The 18,742-nt window shown below is 40.2% G+C and overlaps 1 protein-coding gene across 1 annotated transcript in view; it reads right to left on the bottom strand.

The window, feature by feature from the left end:
* LOC311123695 (ephrin type-A receptor 7-like) overlaps positions 1 to 15,685 on the bottom strand; it is a 31,937-nt gene extending 16,252 nt beyond the window's left edge. Inside the window, exons 1-3 of the mRNA XM_084197939.1 lie at positions 15,495 to 15,685; positions 13,784 to 13,848; positions 9,982 to 10,651 (exon numbers count right to left, since the gene is read on the bottom strand). Of these exons, the coding sequence (XP_084054065.1) occupies positions 9,982 to 10,651; positions 13,784 to 13,848; positions 15,495 to 15,588 (829 nt within the window). The 5' untranslated portion in view covers positions 15,589 to 15,685. The remainder of the gene's footprint in view (positions 1 to 9,981; positions 10,652 to 13,783; positions 13,849 to 15,494) is intronic.
* Between the last annotated feature and the right edge of the window lie 3,057 nt (positions 15,686 to 18,742).

Here is an 18,742-nt window from a genome sequence, read left to right as displayed (position 1 = left end):
CGCACAGCTGGATTGGCTGTGTCTGGCTCGGCACATCCAGACAACTGCTCCATTCATCGGTGCTAACTGTGCTTAGGGGGAGATAAGTAGCTTTACCATGAGAAACAAAGAGAAGATTAGCATTCCCCTACACTGTGTTGGAGGGCACAATCCCTGAGGAAGTGTTCCATATAACTTAAGTCTTAAAGTATTTAGATTTTAGAATTAGATATATACACATAATTGGGAATGAAACTGGGAAATATGGTTTCGATTTCACAGCAGAATGGAACTGATTTAAATGATTTATGCCCCTGATTTAGGCCCAGTGCAGTCAAAAACCTGATTTTCCTGGGTTTTATATATATTTCCACACTATGGAATAATACTGTGAAATTGTGAAAATTATGATAATGCACTTTTAGTGTAAGAGCTGTTTGAAAAGACCGCCTGAAATGTCCACCTGTTTTGGTGGGAGGGAGTTTGGGCCTTCCATGGTGACATCACCACACAGTGAATTAGTTAATAGACCAATAAGAAAGAGAGTTCCAAACCTCTCTGCCAATAACAGCTAATTCTCAGTTTTTCCCTCCCCACTCAGACCACTCCCAGACAGTCTTAGTAAAATTCTTGCTTGAGAAATTGCTCTTTGCTAAGAAGCCATTTTTGTTTATTTTTGACGCTTTTAATTTAAATCAATTAATGCAAGGTATTTAATTGTTACCCAGAAATGATTTGATATTGAGATAAAAACGACTGCATTGGACCTTTAAGTAAAATAGCATGGCAATCTAATTACTGCTGAATACATTATATTTCTGACAGTCCGATTTGTATTGGCTCCACTTTGTCGTCCATAGTACCAAAGGAAGTATCTTTAGCCTCACTTGTCATTTTTCATGTGTTAAACCTATAGCCAAGACATCTATGTTAAAAATTAAGGCTTATAAGAGAACAGATTGTATCGGGTGTGGTGATAATCATGCCAGTACATCCGATTCAATAATCAATATGTACCGTAGTTTTGGTAAATGTTGCAGCAGTTACAAAATTCACATGATAGGTGTGAAGAAAACATAACATAATTTAGTTAAAACCAATTCATAATTAGTTCCCAAACGTTTCAAAAGACATCTGCTCCTAATGCATTACAGCCTGTGCTGCTGCATGTTGTCAGAAATACAAATAAGCAACAATAAACTCCAGCACCTGTTTCCTCCCTCAGCTTTCGTATTGATTTACTGCATGGATCTGCAGATGGAAAATGCAGGATGTTATCACATTAAATCAATTATAATACAGAATGTATAGCTCTGGTCCCGCCTGAGCAGAAACTGAACCTTGTGTCCGTACAAAAGTATATAATATATATAATATAATAAATATAATATAATATATAATAATATAATATAATATGCCATTTAGCAGACGCTTTTATCCAAAGCGACTTACAGTCATGCGTGCATACATTTTATTTTTTATTTTTTGTGTATGGGTGGTCCCGGGGATCGAACCCACTACCTTGGCGTTACAAGCGCCGTGCTCTACCAGCTGAGCTACAGAGGACCACAGCCTCTTCCAGAGAGAGAGGTCTTCACTTCTTTAATTCATCATGCAGGGAAAAGGCTTTCCAAAAGACTTTCCAGTGACATGGAAAATGTCCCTGCCTAACCGTCTTTTATTTAGTTAATTTAACTCGCGTAGCAATAGGAGAGAAAAGTCTTAAGGGCAGCTAGGCTGTGCGGCTACCTTTTAATGGAGGATGTGGTCAGCTCTGAGAGGACCTCTGCTAAAAAACTTCTAAGGAAAGGAGAAGAGATTGTGCTGCTCTGGAGATAAAAGCAGAGGGCCAAAGGTTTACCCAGACCCAAAGCCCCCTGCAGCCACAACGAATCAGCACTCAAAATGTCCACAGTCAGCAACTAAGCATTATATCCAGATTGTGCCAATGCCCCCCACTTTCCCCACTCCCTTCTACTCCACCCACCCCACTCCAATCCCCATGGTCCCACTACTGTGACAGAAAGGACTGAAACACAGGGACAATGTCAAACCAGCCGCTAGTTTCCCCACCGCGGTCCAGCCCCCGTGGCCTCAAGTGACACAAAGGTGTCCGTTTGCCCTCAGATGGCCGTGCAGCCGTGCACGCTGCTCCAGAGAGACAGCCAGGTCCCCTCAGGAGGCCAAGAGAACCATCGATCAAGATTTGACAACCAACCACACCAAATATAAACCCAGTTCCAGTCCTGACAACCAACCACACCAAATATAAACCCAGTTCCAGTCCTGACAACCAACCACACCAAATCTAAACCCAGTTCCAGTCCTGACAACCAACCACACCAAATCTAAACCCAGTTCCAGTCCTGACAACCAACCACACCAAATCTAAACCCAGTTCCAGTCCTGACAACCAACCACACCAAATCTAAACCCAGTTCCAGTCCTGACAACCAACCACACCAAATCTAAACCCAGTTCCAGTCCTGACAACCAACCACACCAAATCTAAACCCAGTTCCAGTACTGACAACCAACCACATCAAATATAAACCCAGTTCCAGTCCTGACAACCAACCACACCAAATATAAACCCAGTTCCAGTCCTGACAACCAACCACACCAAATCTAAACCCAGTTCCAGTCCTGACAACCAACCACACCAAATCTAAACCCAGTTCCTGTCCATGGCCGCTCCAGTTCAAACAAATGCTAATCACGAGTTTATGGATTATAATCATGATAATTAGAACAAGCTTGCTTTTTTGCATCTGAATAAACAGTACCACTGTGCTGCTTTGCTTACGTGATTAGATACAATTATTTGGAGTGGGGAAAAACAGACGGCTTGAGTCAAGTGAACATTATCTGTTTTATAATTTTTTTATCCAATGAATTTGTTTAAATATTTTATTTGGTAATAACCTAGCACAGAAACCCACTCATTGCCTGCCTCACAAAGTAGCTTATATTCCTCTGTGCAGTGCTTTTGCTCTTTGTAACCCCTTGTTATGAGAAAAGGGCAGTTTATTCTGCTTATCATTAGTATACTGTAGCATAGTTCCTTCCTCTGAGAAATGTATAGAGCACAAAACGGTTTAAATTGTGAATTTGGAGAGCTATTGAATTGTGAATTTGGAGAGTTAACAGGGGTATTCATTTTAATGTTGGATCCAATGTCTCTCCCTTTTAAATATACACTACCACATCCGAATGAGAAATAAAATAATAAAAATACAACTTTTCCCTGGATATAAATTCTCCTAGCTGCACAGCTGCCAGGCCTGACATTCTGCGGGAACGTCCACATGTCAAATTAAATACAAATGCCTCATTTTCCAAACAAAAAAGTTTTACTGGTCTCACTCATTTCCATTTCATTTTGGTTTGGTAAATATTTGTTTCAAAGTCATACGCAAAAATAGAATAGCCGATATGCATTGATTCACATGATTATAGGCCTTACACTACCATAATGCATATTGGGTTAGGGCTATATCAAATGAAAAGAAAACTCAATTATCTTTCATGTTTGCTCCTACTGTTTGTCATTCTTGCAGATATTATATCTATAGATAAAAGTGGGTAAAATGAGGGTATAAAATCCACACCTAAAAGTATCCGGTATAAGTCTCCCTGCAGGCAACACGTTACCGCTCGTTCGCTGCCTGGTCATTGGTAAAAAGTTTTTCTTTCACCTCACTTGATAAGCTGCTGGAACTAACTCATGTATATATTAATGTAAATCAGAGGATAGTAAAATATAAACCACTTAAAGCTTGTCGGGACACACCAACGTGTCCAGAAGACACCAATAGATTACATTTATTTAACCCCTTAGCTGAATAACTGTTAATCAAATGGGGCAAAATCAAACATATTATCCCTCTAGTAAGCACTTTTTGAGTCATGCTAGTTCAAAATGGAGAGTAACTAACTGATACACATTAATCATCTATAGATGTGTCACTAAATAAGAGCTGTCAGGCCAAATTAGAGACCCAAGTTGAATTTCATGAATAGACAGAATCATAGTAAACATTCTCTGTTTTGAAGCAAACAAAGACAATGAGGAGAGATATGTGGGTAGACATTGTTGACCCTAAAATGGAGACCTTTGCTATTTTGTGTCAGATTGCGTTATTTCCAATGTGACACCGGGGTCTCTCATTGGCTATGCATAAGGTCAGGGAATATTAACTTCATTTACACATGGCTGCAAACAAGGACGGGCTGGACAATGGAGGCCTGCCTCTTGCGCTTAGTAACGTGAGCGCCCTGGATGACAGGACACTGCCAAGACGGAAGATGGATGATCGCAGCGGTTGACCCTTGGTCATCAAAAGAGTCACCTCTCTGGCCCCCTCTCCCCGCACAACAATAGCCCCTTCCCCGTGCCTCAGCAGCCCTCATCTGCACTTGCACTAACAGGTTCAGACACTTCCATCGATCCCCAGTTCCATTCCTCTTGAGATTGTGGGCTTTACTTCTCTTTGGCTATCTAAACTGTGGCACAGATGTCTTTTTTGTAATTGCTCAGCCGCTGACTCTTGGGAGGGATGCCATCGGACAGGCGAACATGATGTCAGAAGACAACGTCTTGCCATTTAGTGGTGCTGTCCCTGTGGGTGAAAGTGATATGTGACTGGGCCCGGGGTCTTAGCACCTAGCCGTGTGTCAGGGAGGGCCTGTCTGTTGTCAGCGAGGCTCTCTCCTCTGGGAGCTCTGTAGACCGGTGGCTCTGCACTTCAATCTTCCTTTAAGAGGAAAATCAATAACTTATTACATAAGCTCACACTTTTTTCCCCACTTACACCCAGAGCAGGCAGAGAGGGGACTTAAAAATGTGCTTAGAAGGGCTCTGTAGCATGAAAGCCTAGTATTATTTTTCCAGTGACTTGTTCTCCTTGTACAAAACAGGCACATACTCTATTACACAGTAACTATACATATGGGGGGGTGTAAATAGGTGACAGTGTTTGTTTCTATCTATAAGCCTACATACTATTTATATAAATCCCCCCCAAAAACTAAACAAATTAATTTTGAGATTTGATGTAAGCTGTTGACCATGTTTGTGTTTAAAAGCAACAGATACAATGGCCCATCTGTGCCTATCACTGTGCTACCTGCCAGGTCAAACAAAAAAACAAGAACAACCCTGAAGCTGTGGAAGGATGCAGCTATTCACAGGAAGCTAGCCGACACTGGCGGTGACAAGACTAGCCACCATCTATCACCAAATTATTTCAATCTTGATTGATTTAAATCCAGTTGCGTCTCCTGGTGATTCTGTGTGCACCACTTTTTGCATAATTAAGCTTGGTAGCGGTTGCAAGGGATAGCTATTTGGAGCATTACATTCACACCTTATCAATCAGGAGGAGCGTCAAAATGCATGAGGTCCCCTGACTCCTGGCTTCATTTGAAATGCTAAGTAGTTGCCTGGGCTTGGAGCTGGGCTGGGGCTGCTCGGCAGCCTGCTGCCCGGTGCCTTTCTCCCCTCCACACAAACACACCTTGGGCTTCTGTGGTCAACCCCAACACAGCTAGGTCCTTCCCTCAGGGGCCTCGGCCCATCAATCAGCCCTAGACTAACTCCTGTCCGACTTCCTGACACCCCAAGATGGATGGTGTCAGTGTATGCAGGATGCTATATCCTTTCATTAATTATCTTGTTAGTATGTAGCGATAGCGCTGGGATAAGGTCGTGTTTTATATGTTTACTTGAGGTACTAGGCCTTTCACACTGGAGAAATAGTTGAGCAGGTCAATAGTTAATCCGTTGTCAGGATAGGTTACTTAAAGGGCAACTCCGACACTTTTAACATTTGGGATGTTATTATGAAGTATTTAGTAATGTCCTACACAGTTTTAGTGTAATTTTATGATTTAATGTTTATTGACTGTTTAGTGATGAGCAGGATCCCTGAGATGACGAATAAAATTAATTATGGACAGTCATTTTCAGCGATCTATAAAACCATCTGTAGTTTTTTCTATCATATTGGAACTCCCTGCTATATGTTGCGCTGGTTGTCTTTGTCTAATAACATCTGGAAATATTTTAAATAGACACTCAAAATCCTAATGATATTTATAGCCAGTTTACTCAAATATTCTTCTGTTGCTCAAGGCTCAAAGTCCCATGATTCCATTCCACTCCCACCATCACCGATGAAGTTGCACGGCCATGTATTTTCATGGTTAGTGCTATCCGGGATCCTTGGGACGCCCCTACCCTGAACCCTAAACATAACCCCTACCCTTACCCTAACCTTAACCTTAACCCTTACCTAACCCTAAACTTAACCATTTTAAATGTCAACTTCAACGGGGTAGGGAAGTCCCAAGGACCACTAATTGCAAGTAACATATTTTCGTAGTGTAAACTTTTTTTATTAGTTCCAATAGGCCTTCAGTGTTGTTGGATGGTTGCTTGGACAGTCCTTAAGGCTGTATTTGGCTTCTTCTTTTTTTACACTTTATTTCAGATGCAGCATTGCTAATATTAGCATTACTAATATTAGCACCAAAGATACAGGCTTCAAGCATGAGACTGGGATTCCGTAGTGATGTGTCATAATACATGTTGTGTTTTAACAGGCCTGCATGTTTTTTGACTGTTGTTTAAGATTAAACTTGGCTGTAATTGTTGCAAACACACTTGTTTCTGATGTATCAGTCGGGCTAGCTAACTATCAGATACAGTAACTTAGGGTTAGCATTCGTTAGCAATCATTAGCATCTAAATTCTAATGATTATCTATATATATTATTATAATTTTTTGTCATTTTAGCAGATGCTCTTATCCAGAGCGACTTACAGTTAGTGAGTGCATACATAATTTTTTTATTTTTCATACTGGCCCCCCATTTGAATCGAACCCACAACCCTGGCGTTGCAAACGCCATGCTCTACCAACTGAGCTACATCCCTGCCGGCCATTCCCTCCCCTACCCTGGACGACACTGGGCCCCATGGGTCTCCTGGTCGCGGCCGGCTACGACAGAGCCTGGATATGAACCAGGATCTCTAGTGGCACAGCTAGCACTGCGATGCAGTGCCTTAGACCACTGCGCCACTCGGGAGTGTAATGCAGTGTGTAATGTAATTGATTGGTGACAATGACGTGAACATATATTCAGCATGATATTCATGCAAACATTATTATATATTTACAACCCAAAAGTATTGTGAAATGGACTCTTAATTTATGACATAAGCTTCGTCTGGGCTTGCTAGCCAGCTAAATGAACTGCAGACTGGGCAGAGCATTGCATCTTGGGAGGTGAAATGCACTCTGGGAATTGTAGTATACTGTAGATGAGGGCAATGCAGATGCTTCAAAAATTACAAAAACAAGGAATTGTGCAATATGACTAACAAAAATGATAAAAAATGTATATAAAATATTACAGATGTGCATTTATACTAACAGCATAATAACTGGTTATAAAGTGGTGGAATTGTCCTTTAACAACATAATTATGTGATGTGTTAAAATTGGACAACATACAGGTCAATAGTTATTCAGCTCTCAGGAGTTGGTTGCTTAGGAACAATTATGTGATGTGTTAAAATTGGACAACATACATTCCTAGGGTTCGAGAATAACTCAGGCAAAACACAAGGGCCCTCTCTTTCTCAAAATGACTCAGTGGCTCCATTTCAATGAGTGGGCCACTGCTGAACAGAACCTGAAAATGAATGCCCACTATTTTAACACCACACACTTCTATGCAAATAAACCCTGCGCACGCTGCAGGACACTTCAAATGGGCCTTTTTCAAAACCCATAACACTGAATCTCCTAACACTGGGAGAGAGAGAAAGACAGGTATTCATAGTGCTGCAGATTGCCACACAAAGAGTTAAAAAGAGACAAAGACGGGGAGGGAGAGGAGTGAAAGACATGCTGTGCTTCTCCAGTGACGGTGATGAATGAGTGGATCACAACACGTTTTGGAGGAGGCCGCTGCATCCACAGAGGGGGGCTGCTAGTCCTCGAATGACATGACTGACAGCTCAACTCACTTGCTCCTCCTTCAACCTTCTGCTCGATATTTCACAGACGGCCATTTTATAGTTGGGGAATACTGTAGATATTGAAAATGGAACAGTGAGGGAATGTGTGAGGGAATGTGTATCTATGATCTATATAGCAAGGCGCAGTATCCCAATCAGGAAGCTAAAAGAGAGGCCTGGGTAAAGACTGTGTGAAATCCAACACAAGTATTTTATCTGTACTATTGTAGGGCAATGGCCTGCAGGATAAGCTAGTCGCAGTTACAAAGGACGAAACCATCTTCCATTCTAGGCCCCATTGCAGTGGTGTTCAACCGATGGAAAACTGTTGTATTTTCCCCTTTGATTTGCTCCAGAAGAAACCCCTGAATGGGCTGTTTAAAATCACCACATCTATGCGAAGCTGCTGATGCTGCAGTATGATGTTCATTTTATTTAGATTAACTACCCCATAATACAATAGCCAACCATGCCCCAATTGAAAAAAATCTCTTATAAAGTTAAGGAACATTTTAGTATTTTTGTTGGATCAGTTAATTGCCTGGAATGGGCAACATTTCAGTTCTAACAGGCCATGTGCACAATGCTTTACAAGCAGAAGAGCAGGCATAAGCAGACACTTTTTAGACAAAGCTTTTATAATATATGCTACATTGTTTGCTCCTTTGGAAGTGAATCAGAAAATGGCCCAAATTGCTTTTTACTGTAGCTTTCGTCCCTGGGGCAGAAATGCACACCTACTTACCAAAAGAACATAAACAACACCAGAAAAAGTACTCCTGGGTGTTGAGCGAGCTCTACCACATTTGAGGGAACATAACTCAAGAGGCAATTTTAGTTTTTTGATAATATCACCTAAGTACACTTCACAGGGTAGAGGGTATATGCCTAACTCACTGGTGAAGGACCATGTGTGGCAGTAGTGGCCTGAATGTGGCTAGCCTACTTGGAATTCTAATTTGTGCTGAGACACATTCCCTTTAATTATTACTGGTCAGTACCCCTCATAAGCTGCTTAGATGGACGTTGTGAGGGGGGGAAAAGCTTGGCTGACAAGACAGGGCACTTAAACTATGTGACCTAAGTAGTTCTCCTTTAATCCACTGTGATTTTTATCTTACAAGTCAGGTGGCCACTGAAAATAATCCATTGTGCAATTATAGTGACATAAAGCATTTTAATGCTAATTGCAGAGGCATGGTGCTAGGACCAAACAACACAGCCAAGCTTGACTGTAATTGCGTTTCCTGTTAGGGCCCTTCATAAATATCCTGGGGCCTAAATGCCACAGTATGGCGGCTATTTGTTTCCCTCTCTGTCAGGGTTGTTTGGATTGGGCAGAGGGATACTGAAAGATTGGATGGACATCCTTCAGACCTGTGTATTCTGCAAGTGATTGCCTTGGCCAGCAGCCATCCATACAGGTAAGTGCTCTTGCCAAGGAGTACTGAGCTAAACTGAAGTGCAAGTTATCATTTAATCCCAGTGTCAACAGAACCACGGCTATAAATTAAGAGCCCGCTAATCAAACAATTAACATGGATTCCAATTATTACACTGAGGATTTCTGGGCCTCCATACTTTATCCATAATTATTATTGCCTTCAAATCAGCTGCTTTAATTTTATTTGCCACCACAACTATTCAATGTGGCCTAAATTGTCATTTGCATGCTTTGCATAATTAAAAACTAAAATGCTCAACAGATTTTTTCTGATGTTTAGGCATGGCATGGGTGATCCTATGCGATAATGAATCAAAGGGAAAAAACGATTCTAAACATGTACATTTGAATGAGGCACATTTTCTGCTTACCAATAAATGTAATATTTCCCCTAATTAAAACAATGTTTGGAGTTTCTCAATATTGCAAACTGCCGTTTTTTCAGAGGATGGAAAAATTATGCCACTAATGAAAACTGAGTATAGGGAGAATATTTACAGAGAGGTTAATATACTGTAACTGTACTCACGTTCACATGCATCGCCCTTCTGATGAAATCCTGCTTTGCATATACATTTCCCTATAGGCACCAGCCATTCCCCCTCTGCGCTGCAGTGCATCTTGGGAGAGTTGTCGGCCTCCTCCTCGGCGTCACTGACACACATGCCCTCGACCTCGACCAGAGAGGAGAACTCTGAACCCGTCACTGTGTCTGGGAAAGTGGCCAGGTTCTCAATGATGGACCAGCACTTCTTGTAATAAACTTTGACAGAGACCAGAGCGATGCATGCCCCTACATCCTGGAAGGCCAGGTAAAACCCTCGTCTGGACAGCGGCCCAATGATGCGCACTTCTGTATTCAGCTTCATCTTCCTCTCTCCCAGGTCCCCCTGGGTGAAGCTCTCGTCTGCTGCGATTGTGTCAATTTTTACGTACTGGTTCTCTCGTATATTCCTGCCGACTTCCGAATCGGTTTCCTGATAATACAAGTTGAATGTCTCCTTGCACGTGCCCACCACACCGGGTAGACTGTTACAATCCCTCAAGGTGAACTTCAGTTCCACAAAAATCCTTTGGGCATCACCCTTTTCTATCCAGTTAGTCCGAAGCCAGTTATTCTGATTGGGCTCCATGACCTGACAAACCTGGTATGTGCGAATGGGGGTGTAGTTTTCATCCAACCCGCTGATCTCTTCCCACTACAAAAGAACAGAGCACAAGTTTGGTAAATTTATATTGATTGGCTCTCATCAGCGATATACTTTTGCAATGAAATCAAAACACAACGATGTAAATGACGGACGGTTTTTATGCCCTACTGTAGTATTGTTTCAATACAGTGTCTTTGTATGTAATACATAGTAATAAAGGAGTGTAAAAGGTGAAAAAAATGAATAATAAAGGTGCATAAAGGTGGTGCAGCACAAGTAAATCCCAAGCACATAGGGAAAGAAAATACCTCCATTATTGGAGTACTTTCTGAAAAATGTGTCATCCATTTTGCTTTTAAACTATTTGGAAATGAGTTTGCAACTAATATACATAATCCATAAACTCATCACTGTTATTCTGAAATCAGTCCCAAATAAATATTATAAAATACTTACAGAAACTAACAGAGAAAAGTGCCTTCAGAAAGTATTCATACCCCTTAATATATTCCAGATTTTGTTGTGTTACAAAATAAATACACATTTTTTTTACAGTCAATACATGTTAGAATCACCTTTGGCAGCGATTACAGCTGTGACTCTTTCTGGGTAAGTCTCTAAGAGCTTTCCACACCTGGATTGTACAATAGTATTTTAAAATTCTTCAAGCTCTGTCAAGTTGGTTGTTGATCACTGCTAGACAGCCATTTGCAAGTCTTGTCTTATATTTTCAAGCTGATTTAAGTCAAAACTGTAACTAGGCCACACAGGAAGATTCAATGTCGTCTTGGTAAGCAACTCCAGTGTATATTTGGCCTTGGGTTTTAGGTTATTGTCCTGCTGAAAGGTGAATATACTCCCAATGTCTGTTGGAAAGCAGACTGAACCAGGATTTCCTCTAGGAATTTGCCTGTGCTTAGCTCTATACCATTTATTTATATCCTGAAGAAAACTCACTAGTCCTTGCCGATGACAAGCATACCCATAACATGATGCAGCCACCACATGCTTGAAAATATGAAGAGTGGTACTCAGTGATGTGTTGTGTTGGATTTGCCTTATTGCAAAAAGGTTTCCTTCTTTTCACTCTGTCATTTAGGTTAGTATTGTGGAGTAACTACAATGTTGTTGATCCATCCTCAGTTTTCTCCTATCACAGCCATTAAACTCTGTAACTGTTTTAATTGGCCTCATGGTGAAATCCCTGAGTGGTTTCCTTCCTCTCCGGCAACTGAGTTAGGAAGGGCGCCTGTATCTTTGTAGTGACTGGGTGTATTGATACACCATCCAAAGTGTAATTAATAACTTCACCAAGCTCAAAGGGATATTCAATATGCTCGACTGAGGGACCTTACAGATAATTGTATGCCTTGGGTACAGAGATGAGGTAGTCATTCAAAAATCATGTTAAACACTTTTATTGCACACAGAGTGAGTCCAAGCAACTTATTATGTGACTTGTTAAGCAACATTTTTACTCCTGAACGTATTTAGGCTTGCCATAACAAAGGGGTTAAATACTTATTGACTGAAGACATTTCAGCTTTCCATTTGTAATTCATTTGTAAAAATGTCTAAAAACACCACTTTGACATTATGAGGTATTGTGTGTAGGCCAGTGACAAAAAATCTCAATTTAATACATTTTAAATTCAGGCTGTAAGACAACAACATTTGGAAAAAGTCAAGAGGTGTGAATACATTCTGAAGGTACTGTAAGTAAACCTGATAAGCATAAAAACAAATTATGGATCAATTAAGATTATTTCCATTCATGACTTTCCAATCACATTACTTAATTTTGTATTTCTTTTTTAAATGTTTTTATTTATTAAAATGTAAAAACATTTAGAGACCGGCTATTATGGAAAGTTGACTAGAGGCCTAGGCTACATCAAAAACTAAATTAATATCTCTTCACTTAAATGCCACCCATCCAATAGATTTTCAGGACTACTACTATTGACATCAATTAACATTAACAAATATCCCACCCAAATTGCCTTTGTAGAATTCAGTCCGACACTGTGGCAATTTTTAAAAGCTTGCCTCCGGATAGTGCGGCTGACAATTACCGAGAGGCACATATGCATGGTAATGAGTCAGCCAGATATAATTATACTGGAACGTGTTGAAATTTCCCATTCCAATTAGCCCTAGATTTTCCTCGTTAGTAGGCCTACCGCCACCAATAAAGAACAAAAGAACAAGACTACAAGTTATGAGATAGTATGTAACTATTACATAGTAAGTCATTATTATGAGATATATAAGTCATAATTCTGAGATATGTAAGTCATAATTATGAGATAGTAAGTCTGGATCATGGTCATTGAATAGTCCTGCAGGTCGACCAATTTTAAAGGGGAAATCTGGGATTCAAACAAAAACAAAGCCCACTCCCCGTCACTTTATTTGGTAAACAGCTGAGGAATGGAGCAGGAGAAATGTAACCACTCTCAAATACATAGACGCAAGGACTCTCACATATGGAAGCAAGGATTGACCATTCATGAGATCAAAATAACAATTTTAACCATGTTTTGAAGCTATACCGTTTTTGTTTACAATTATATTGTTTACAAACAATGGAGTAAAACACGCGTGTATTTGGGGTTCTGATGGGGTAAGACTGTTGCTCATGCATTTCTAAGTTATATTCCTCAATAATGAATGGCTATACAGTATATTAATCATTTAAAAGTCAAAAATGGATGTACCAATCCCAGATTTACTTTTTAATGGAGGCACCAACTCACATCAAAAAAACTTTTTAATACATTAATATCGAACAATATCACCACAAACTCTCTCTCACTCACACACACACACACACACAACCTGTGATTGACTATAGGATATACAAAAGGTTATCCTTGAAAGTTGCGGACGGCCTGATGCAAAGTGCACATTGGATTCATGTGATACAGATCGCCTAAATGCATATCATAATAATGACTTACTATCTCATAATAACGACTTACTATGTCATAATAATAACATACTATCTCATAATAATGACCTACTATCTCAAAACTCGTAGTCAGATGTATTTATTTTTTGTGGTGGAAAGGACTTCCATATGGAGCATGATAATGGTGGAAATAATAGTGTTGATTCGAGTATTATATGTTGACGTTCTCAGAAGAGTGTAGGCTAGTTAGTGTCTGTCCCACTTACCCCACTAGGAGGATAGGATATCCACTCCAGCTCTGTCAGCTGCGCCTTGGAATCCAACAGAATCACTAGCGACAGGAAATAAAATGGTAGAGCAGGCGATTAAATCTCTGAATGTGCCACTGTCTGTTCGCTGAATATGACTAATAATCTATAAAAGTCTACTTTGCGGGTAGATGAGTAGACATATGACCCATTTTCTGCAGCCAGCTATTAAAATGAACAATTACAGGCTGAGCAGATGGGCATTGATGGCAATACCTTTCACCTAAATGACACTGCATGAGAAAACTGCTATATATTCAAGACATTGCAGCACCAAACACTGGATAAACACATGTTCCTTCCTATAAAGACTGAGGACAACTTGTATCTCCATTTATCTAAAAAGTAAGTGTTGTGTGTGACAACTTTGGGTTCCATGTAGCCTACAAACCACATAAACATGAGGTAAAATAGCACAATTATTCAAACCTATCGGTGTGTCTTTTTAGAATGCATGCATGCTGGTGCAATAAGGTTAGACGAGAACACCTGCCTCTGTACGTAAATCTCGGACATTAAAAAGCAATGCATGAGTCCTTGCTGTGCCCGGGCGACAGGCGCACTAACAACAGGAAAATGATCCCAAAACAGTTCAGATGTAGTCTACCAAAGGCGACATGAATTTGGTGTAAAAGTGTCACTTAAATATATTGGGTATAGGCATTCAATAGATTATTAGTGGGTAGTCACGGCCGAACCATTCACTGAATACAGCCCGAGAGCGTACTGCCGATTTATCTCCCTAGAACGCAGGGACCTGAGAGAGTGTGTTTAATAAAAGGGCTAAATATCTGTTAAATATATTGATCAGACATACGACTATATATTATAGCCATATATGCTTCTTTTTTTTTAACAATTTACACAGCCTGTTTCAAGCTTCAGACGGACACTACAGTAGACTATTTCAGAATCAATACAGTGTGTTTACGAACACAATAATCACCTTATAAGTGAAGGTCAACAACTTAGTGACATTTTAATCTTATTTCTATCCTTCCAATTGTATTTATTTATTAATAAGCCTATTTCTTTAGCAAGATGAACATAACATTCTTTAGTTTATTTATATCAACAGTGTATAGTGATCGTCCTTTCTATCGCTCTGTGTATGTGATATAGATATACTTTCCTTGCGCGCTCTGTGTATGCCAGTTTGTAGAAAAACAGATTTACTTAAGGTATTTCAAACATGAACTCCTGTAATGACAAGGAGGGTTACTGTGTACCATATTTATGGTGTCTAATGTGATAGTAATTAGCCTATCCAACGATCTTGGAAGTTTATTCCTAGTCATGATGTATGTATGATATGACACTGAGTGGAATGAAAATCTTCCCAAATGTAGACTTTCTAAGCCTTGTAAACGAAAATGTAACCATTGTCCGTCGATTTGGTGCCATGCGTAAAAGCCTGCTAAAATAGCCTACAACGGACCGTTTGTCCCACAAACGCTGTGTGGATGCGCACAGAGACTGCGATCCACTGACTAACAACACTGTATGTAATTGAAAAATGTATTTAACACATTTCACAAATACAGGAATTCGTGCGCAAACAACAGAATTTCAGGATGTGCGCTGTCTTTGGATGTCACTTCGCGCCATTGCCGATCAGTTTTCGGGATGTAGCCTGGATGATGAAAGGGTATCAAACTTTATTACATACCTTCTTTCGCATTCTGTGCTTTTCCAGTGTCCATAAAACAACATAGATGAATGCAAAATGTAATCCACAAACACGGAATCGACGTGGAACCCATGTTGTAAATGGAAGTTAGCTAGACAGTATTCGCTTTTCCACCGTGGCGTGTGCTTCCCATTGACGACGCTAAACCCCCTGCTACTTTAGGTTAATGTACAAGAAACTGCCGTCTCTCACTCAAATAGCATCAGCAGCTGCTGGGCGGGGACTGTAACACAACCGATGTCACTAAACTAGATTGATAGAGGAATTATCCACTCACGGCTCGTAGAAAAATATCCTGTGCAAGCTTTGTGACTAATACATTCGTTGCAGATTCTGTTCTTAGACATAAGGCATTAAGTATGATTTTAGGAAATGTTACAATCTAGTCCTCTTTGGCCAAGATGGACCTCTTTTGGGTAAGATTATGGTAAAAAGCTTATATTTCAGTACAAGACAAAACCTATTTTTTTATCGGCATACATTTTCATAGCCTAGGCCTATTTGACCCCCCCCCCCCCCCCCCCCCCCCTCTCTCTCTCTCTCTCTCTCTCTCTCTCTCATCTCTCAGAGTAAGGGATTGGGGATGAGGGTTGGAAAAGGGGGTATACTCTATATCAAAGCATGTGGTGCATTACCCTGAAATAACAACATAAATACACAAAACTTAAGGGGCATCTGGGCAAATAATGTTGTGTTCATGACTTGTTACCATATGTTTACCATGTTACCACTTTATTCTGTGCTGTAATGTAACATGCTAGTAAGGAGCCTCCATTTTAAACTCCACTGTCCCATGTATTTTGGTATTTGCTGAGAAGAGTGAGTAGAGACAATGAGACACAGTTGTGTGCATCATCTTCAGAAGGTCACCTTAAGATAGGAGTCCCACTGAGTCTGGTCATTGGGAGGAGATGAGTTGACTCATTATGTTGTGTTGTGTTGTGTTGCTGCATGAAAGACTGCTACCATACAGATTGAACTAACTGCATCCTGGGGTTCTAAGTAGCGCTCTAGAATCAAGATAAACACAAAACACAATTAAAAAGTGTAAAGTTAATTTCCAGTCGCTCAGATGACTTGGCAAATCACTGATAAATTGCAGCATAAAAGAGAAACTCATTAGCATGTGTTTCAGGTCACTAATTAATCTCCATTTACCTCATATAAGTAAAAAAACAGCTGTAATTATGACTCACAAATATTGATTAATAAACTATGTACATCATGAATGGATGGAAGGAGACAAGGACTCACTTCAACATTTATTTACCTCCGTTCTGTGTTTGGCCTGTTTATTATGCAAATGACTGTTAATCCTCTTTACCCTTGATACATGTTCCACCATGGCATTATGCTGTATCCCGCATTATTAGAGAATTAATATGTATTAAAGTTAACTTTATTATACAGTATTTTGTATTATTTATAACTTAACTCAGCAATATAAATGGTGCCTTTAATCGTTGATTAGAATAAAAATAAATACATATATATAATGACTGTAAGTCGCTTTGGATAAAAGCGTCTGCTAAATGGCATATTATTATTATTATTATTATATATATATTACAAGAAAATATTATGTTCAGGGGGGCATCATTTCAGACCTGTTGCTTGTGTTGATTTACTCACCACTGACTGTCAAAGGTAGATAATACTCTGCCTTTTGGATTTGTATCAAAGACGTTTGAATATTCATGGCTATTTGTTATTCACTCTCCATCTTTGGTTTAATTCCCATGTGACAAACTCAGGCATTATATGGCTTCCTTCCATTTCTCTAGAATAGGCTGAATCACTGGATAATAGATTCACGAGGGTATATACAATGAGTAAGCAATCCATATATGTTTCTACATTTAGAAATAGTTATATGTAAGGCGCAATGCAGTCTTTTTATGATATTATTAACATTCGGGCATCGATACATCATAGAAGATCTGCGATCCATGAAACTATATTCTGTATCATGCCAAGGAATTGTCAAGCTGGGTCAGATCTCAGGTCATTATAAGCTTCTGAGATGAATTACCTATATTTGATTTAATTATCTGTTGCTTACTGTTACCATGGCACTCTCTAATTGGGTTCTTGTTATTATACCATGCTGTGGTCAGATGGAAGTGACACTCTGGACAAGGGAATAAGACTGTATTAGTCGTGTGTTCAGAGTTTTCTAGTAAAGCTATCAGCAGCAACTAGGCATATCCTTTGGTCTGGGGTGTGGATTGGTTATTACATAGGAACCCATAAACCCATACATGTGACAGATAAAATCTTAGTTTTTCAAAAGTTTAATATTTAAATTATAGCGTGTGAGAGTTGCACTTGGAGCAAATTCAGGTTGAAACTAGTGTCCAACTGTCCATCATATGGGGCAACAATGATGAGGGAGTGTCCGGAGGGAGAGATGCAGCTGTTGCTGCAAAACCAAGTGTTATCGCAAGCTGTGAACTGACAGACACTTACTGCTCCCATTCAGTCTGTTTGAGGACCCCCCTAGTTGTCGAGATATCAGTGGAAATGAATGTGACATCATTAGGCAAGTGAACGTAGCTAGGCCCACTCCCCAAAACCAAAATAAATCATAGAGCCTGAGAAGAAATTACCACCTGCGACCAATAATTCACAAGAGTAACTACAGGTTTAATGACACAGACACAATAGTTTATTATACAGTATTAAACATTCAGTACTTTTCTGGTTCCCTTCCAGTGAAAGCCAAACCTCCACCAACCAGACTGTCCTCATCAGCAGGAAGTGACACGGCACTTCTTTTAAAGCTTCTTTCCCTGCAGGACTGAATGATGTGGTTCTCACCCAGAGCAACCGAAGACTGCTGAGATGTAAAGAGGGTGACTGACTACTTATGTATACAGCTCTGTCTTGTTCCCATGCACCTCTGGCTGTGTTAGTAAGTAGTGGGAAACACCTCCACAGCAGCATGCTACAGGCTGATCCTGGTATCCTGCATGGCTGGGTGGGGGCAGTCTGAACGTCTGTGAGGCCCTGGAGGAACACACCACCCAGAGGTTTATAACGACATTGAGGAAAAAGCCATGAGGCCCTGTCAAATGGTGGTTAGGTTGGGCTAGCAGGTAATTCCGATATTTTTATAGTTCCCTAATATGGAATTGTGGTCCCATAGGAAATCTCAAGTGTTGAAAATTCACTGGGGCTGTGGGGCAGCTCACACCCATTTGCACCTGACACCGGTTTGTTGATAT

This window comes from Coregonus lavaretus, assembly GCF_964263955.1.
Source record: "Coregonus lavaretus genome assembly, contig: HAP1_SCAFFOLD_744, whole genome shotgun sequence".
In the NCBI taxonomy this organism is placed as follows: Eukaryota; Metazoa; Chordata; class Actinopteri; order Salmoniformes; family Salmonidae; genus Coregonus; species Coregonus lavaretus.
Note: the sequence above shows the minus strand (reverse complement) of the source record. Positions and strands in the feature narration are given on the sequence as shown.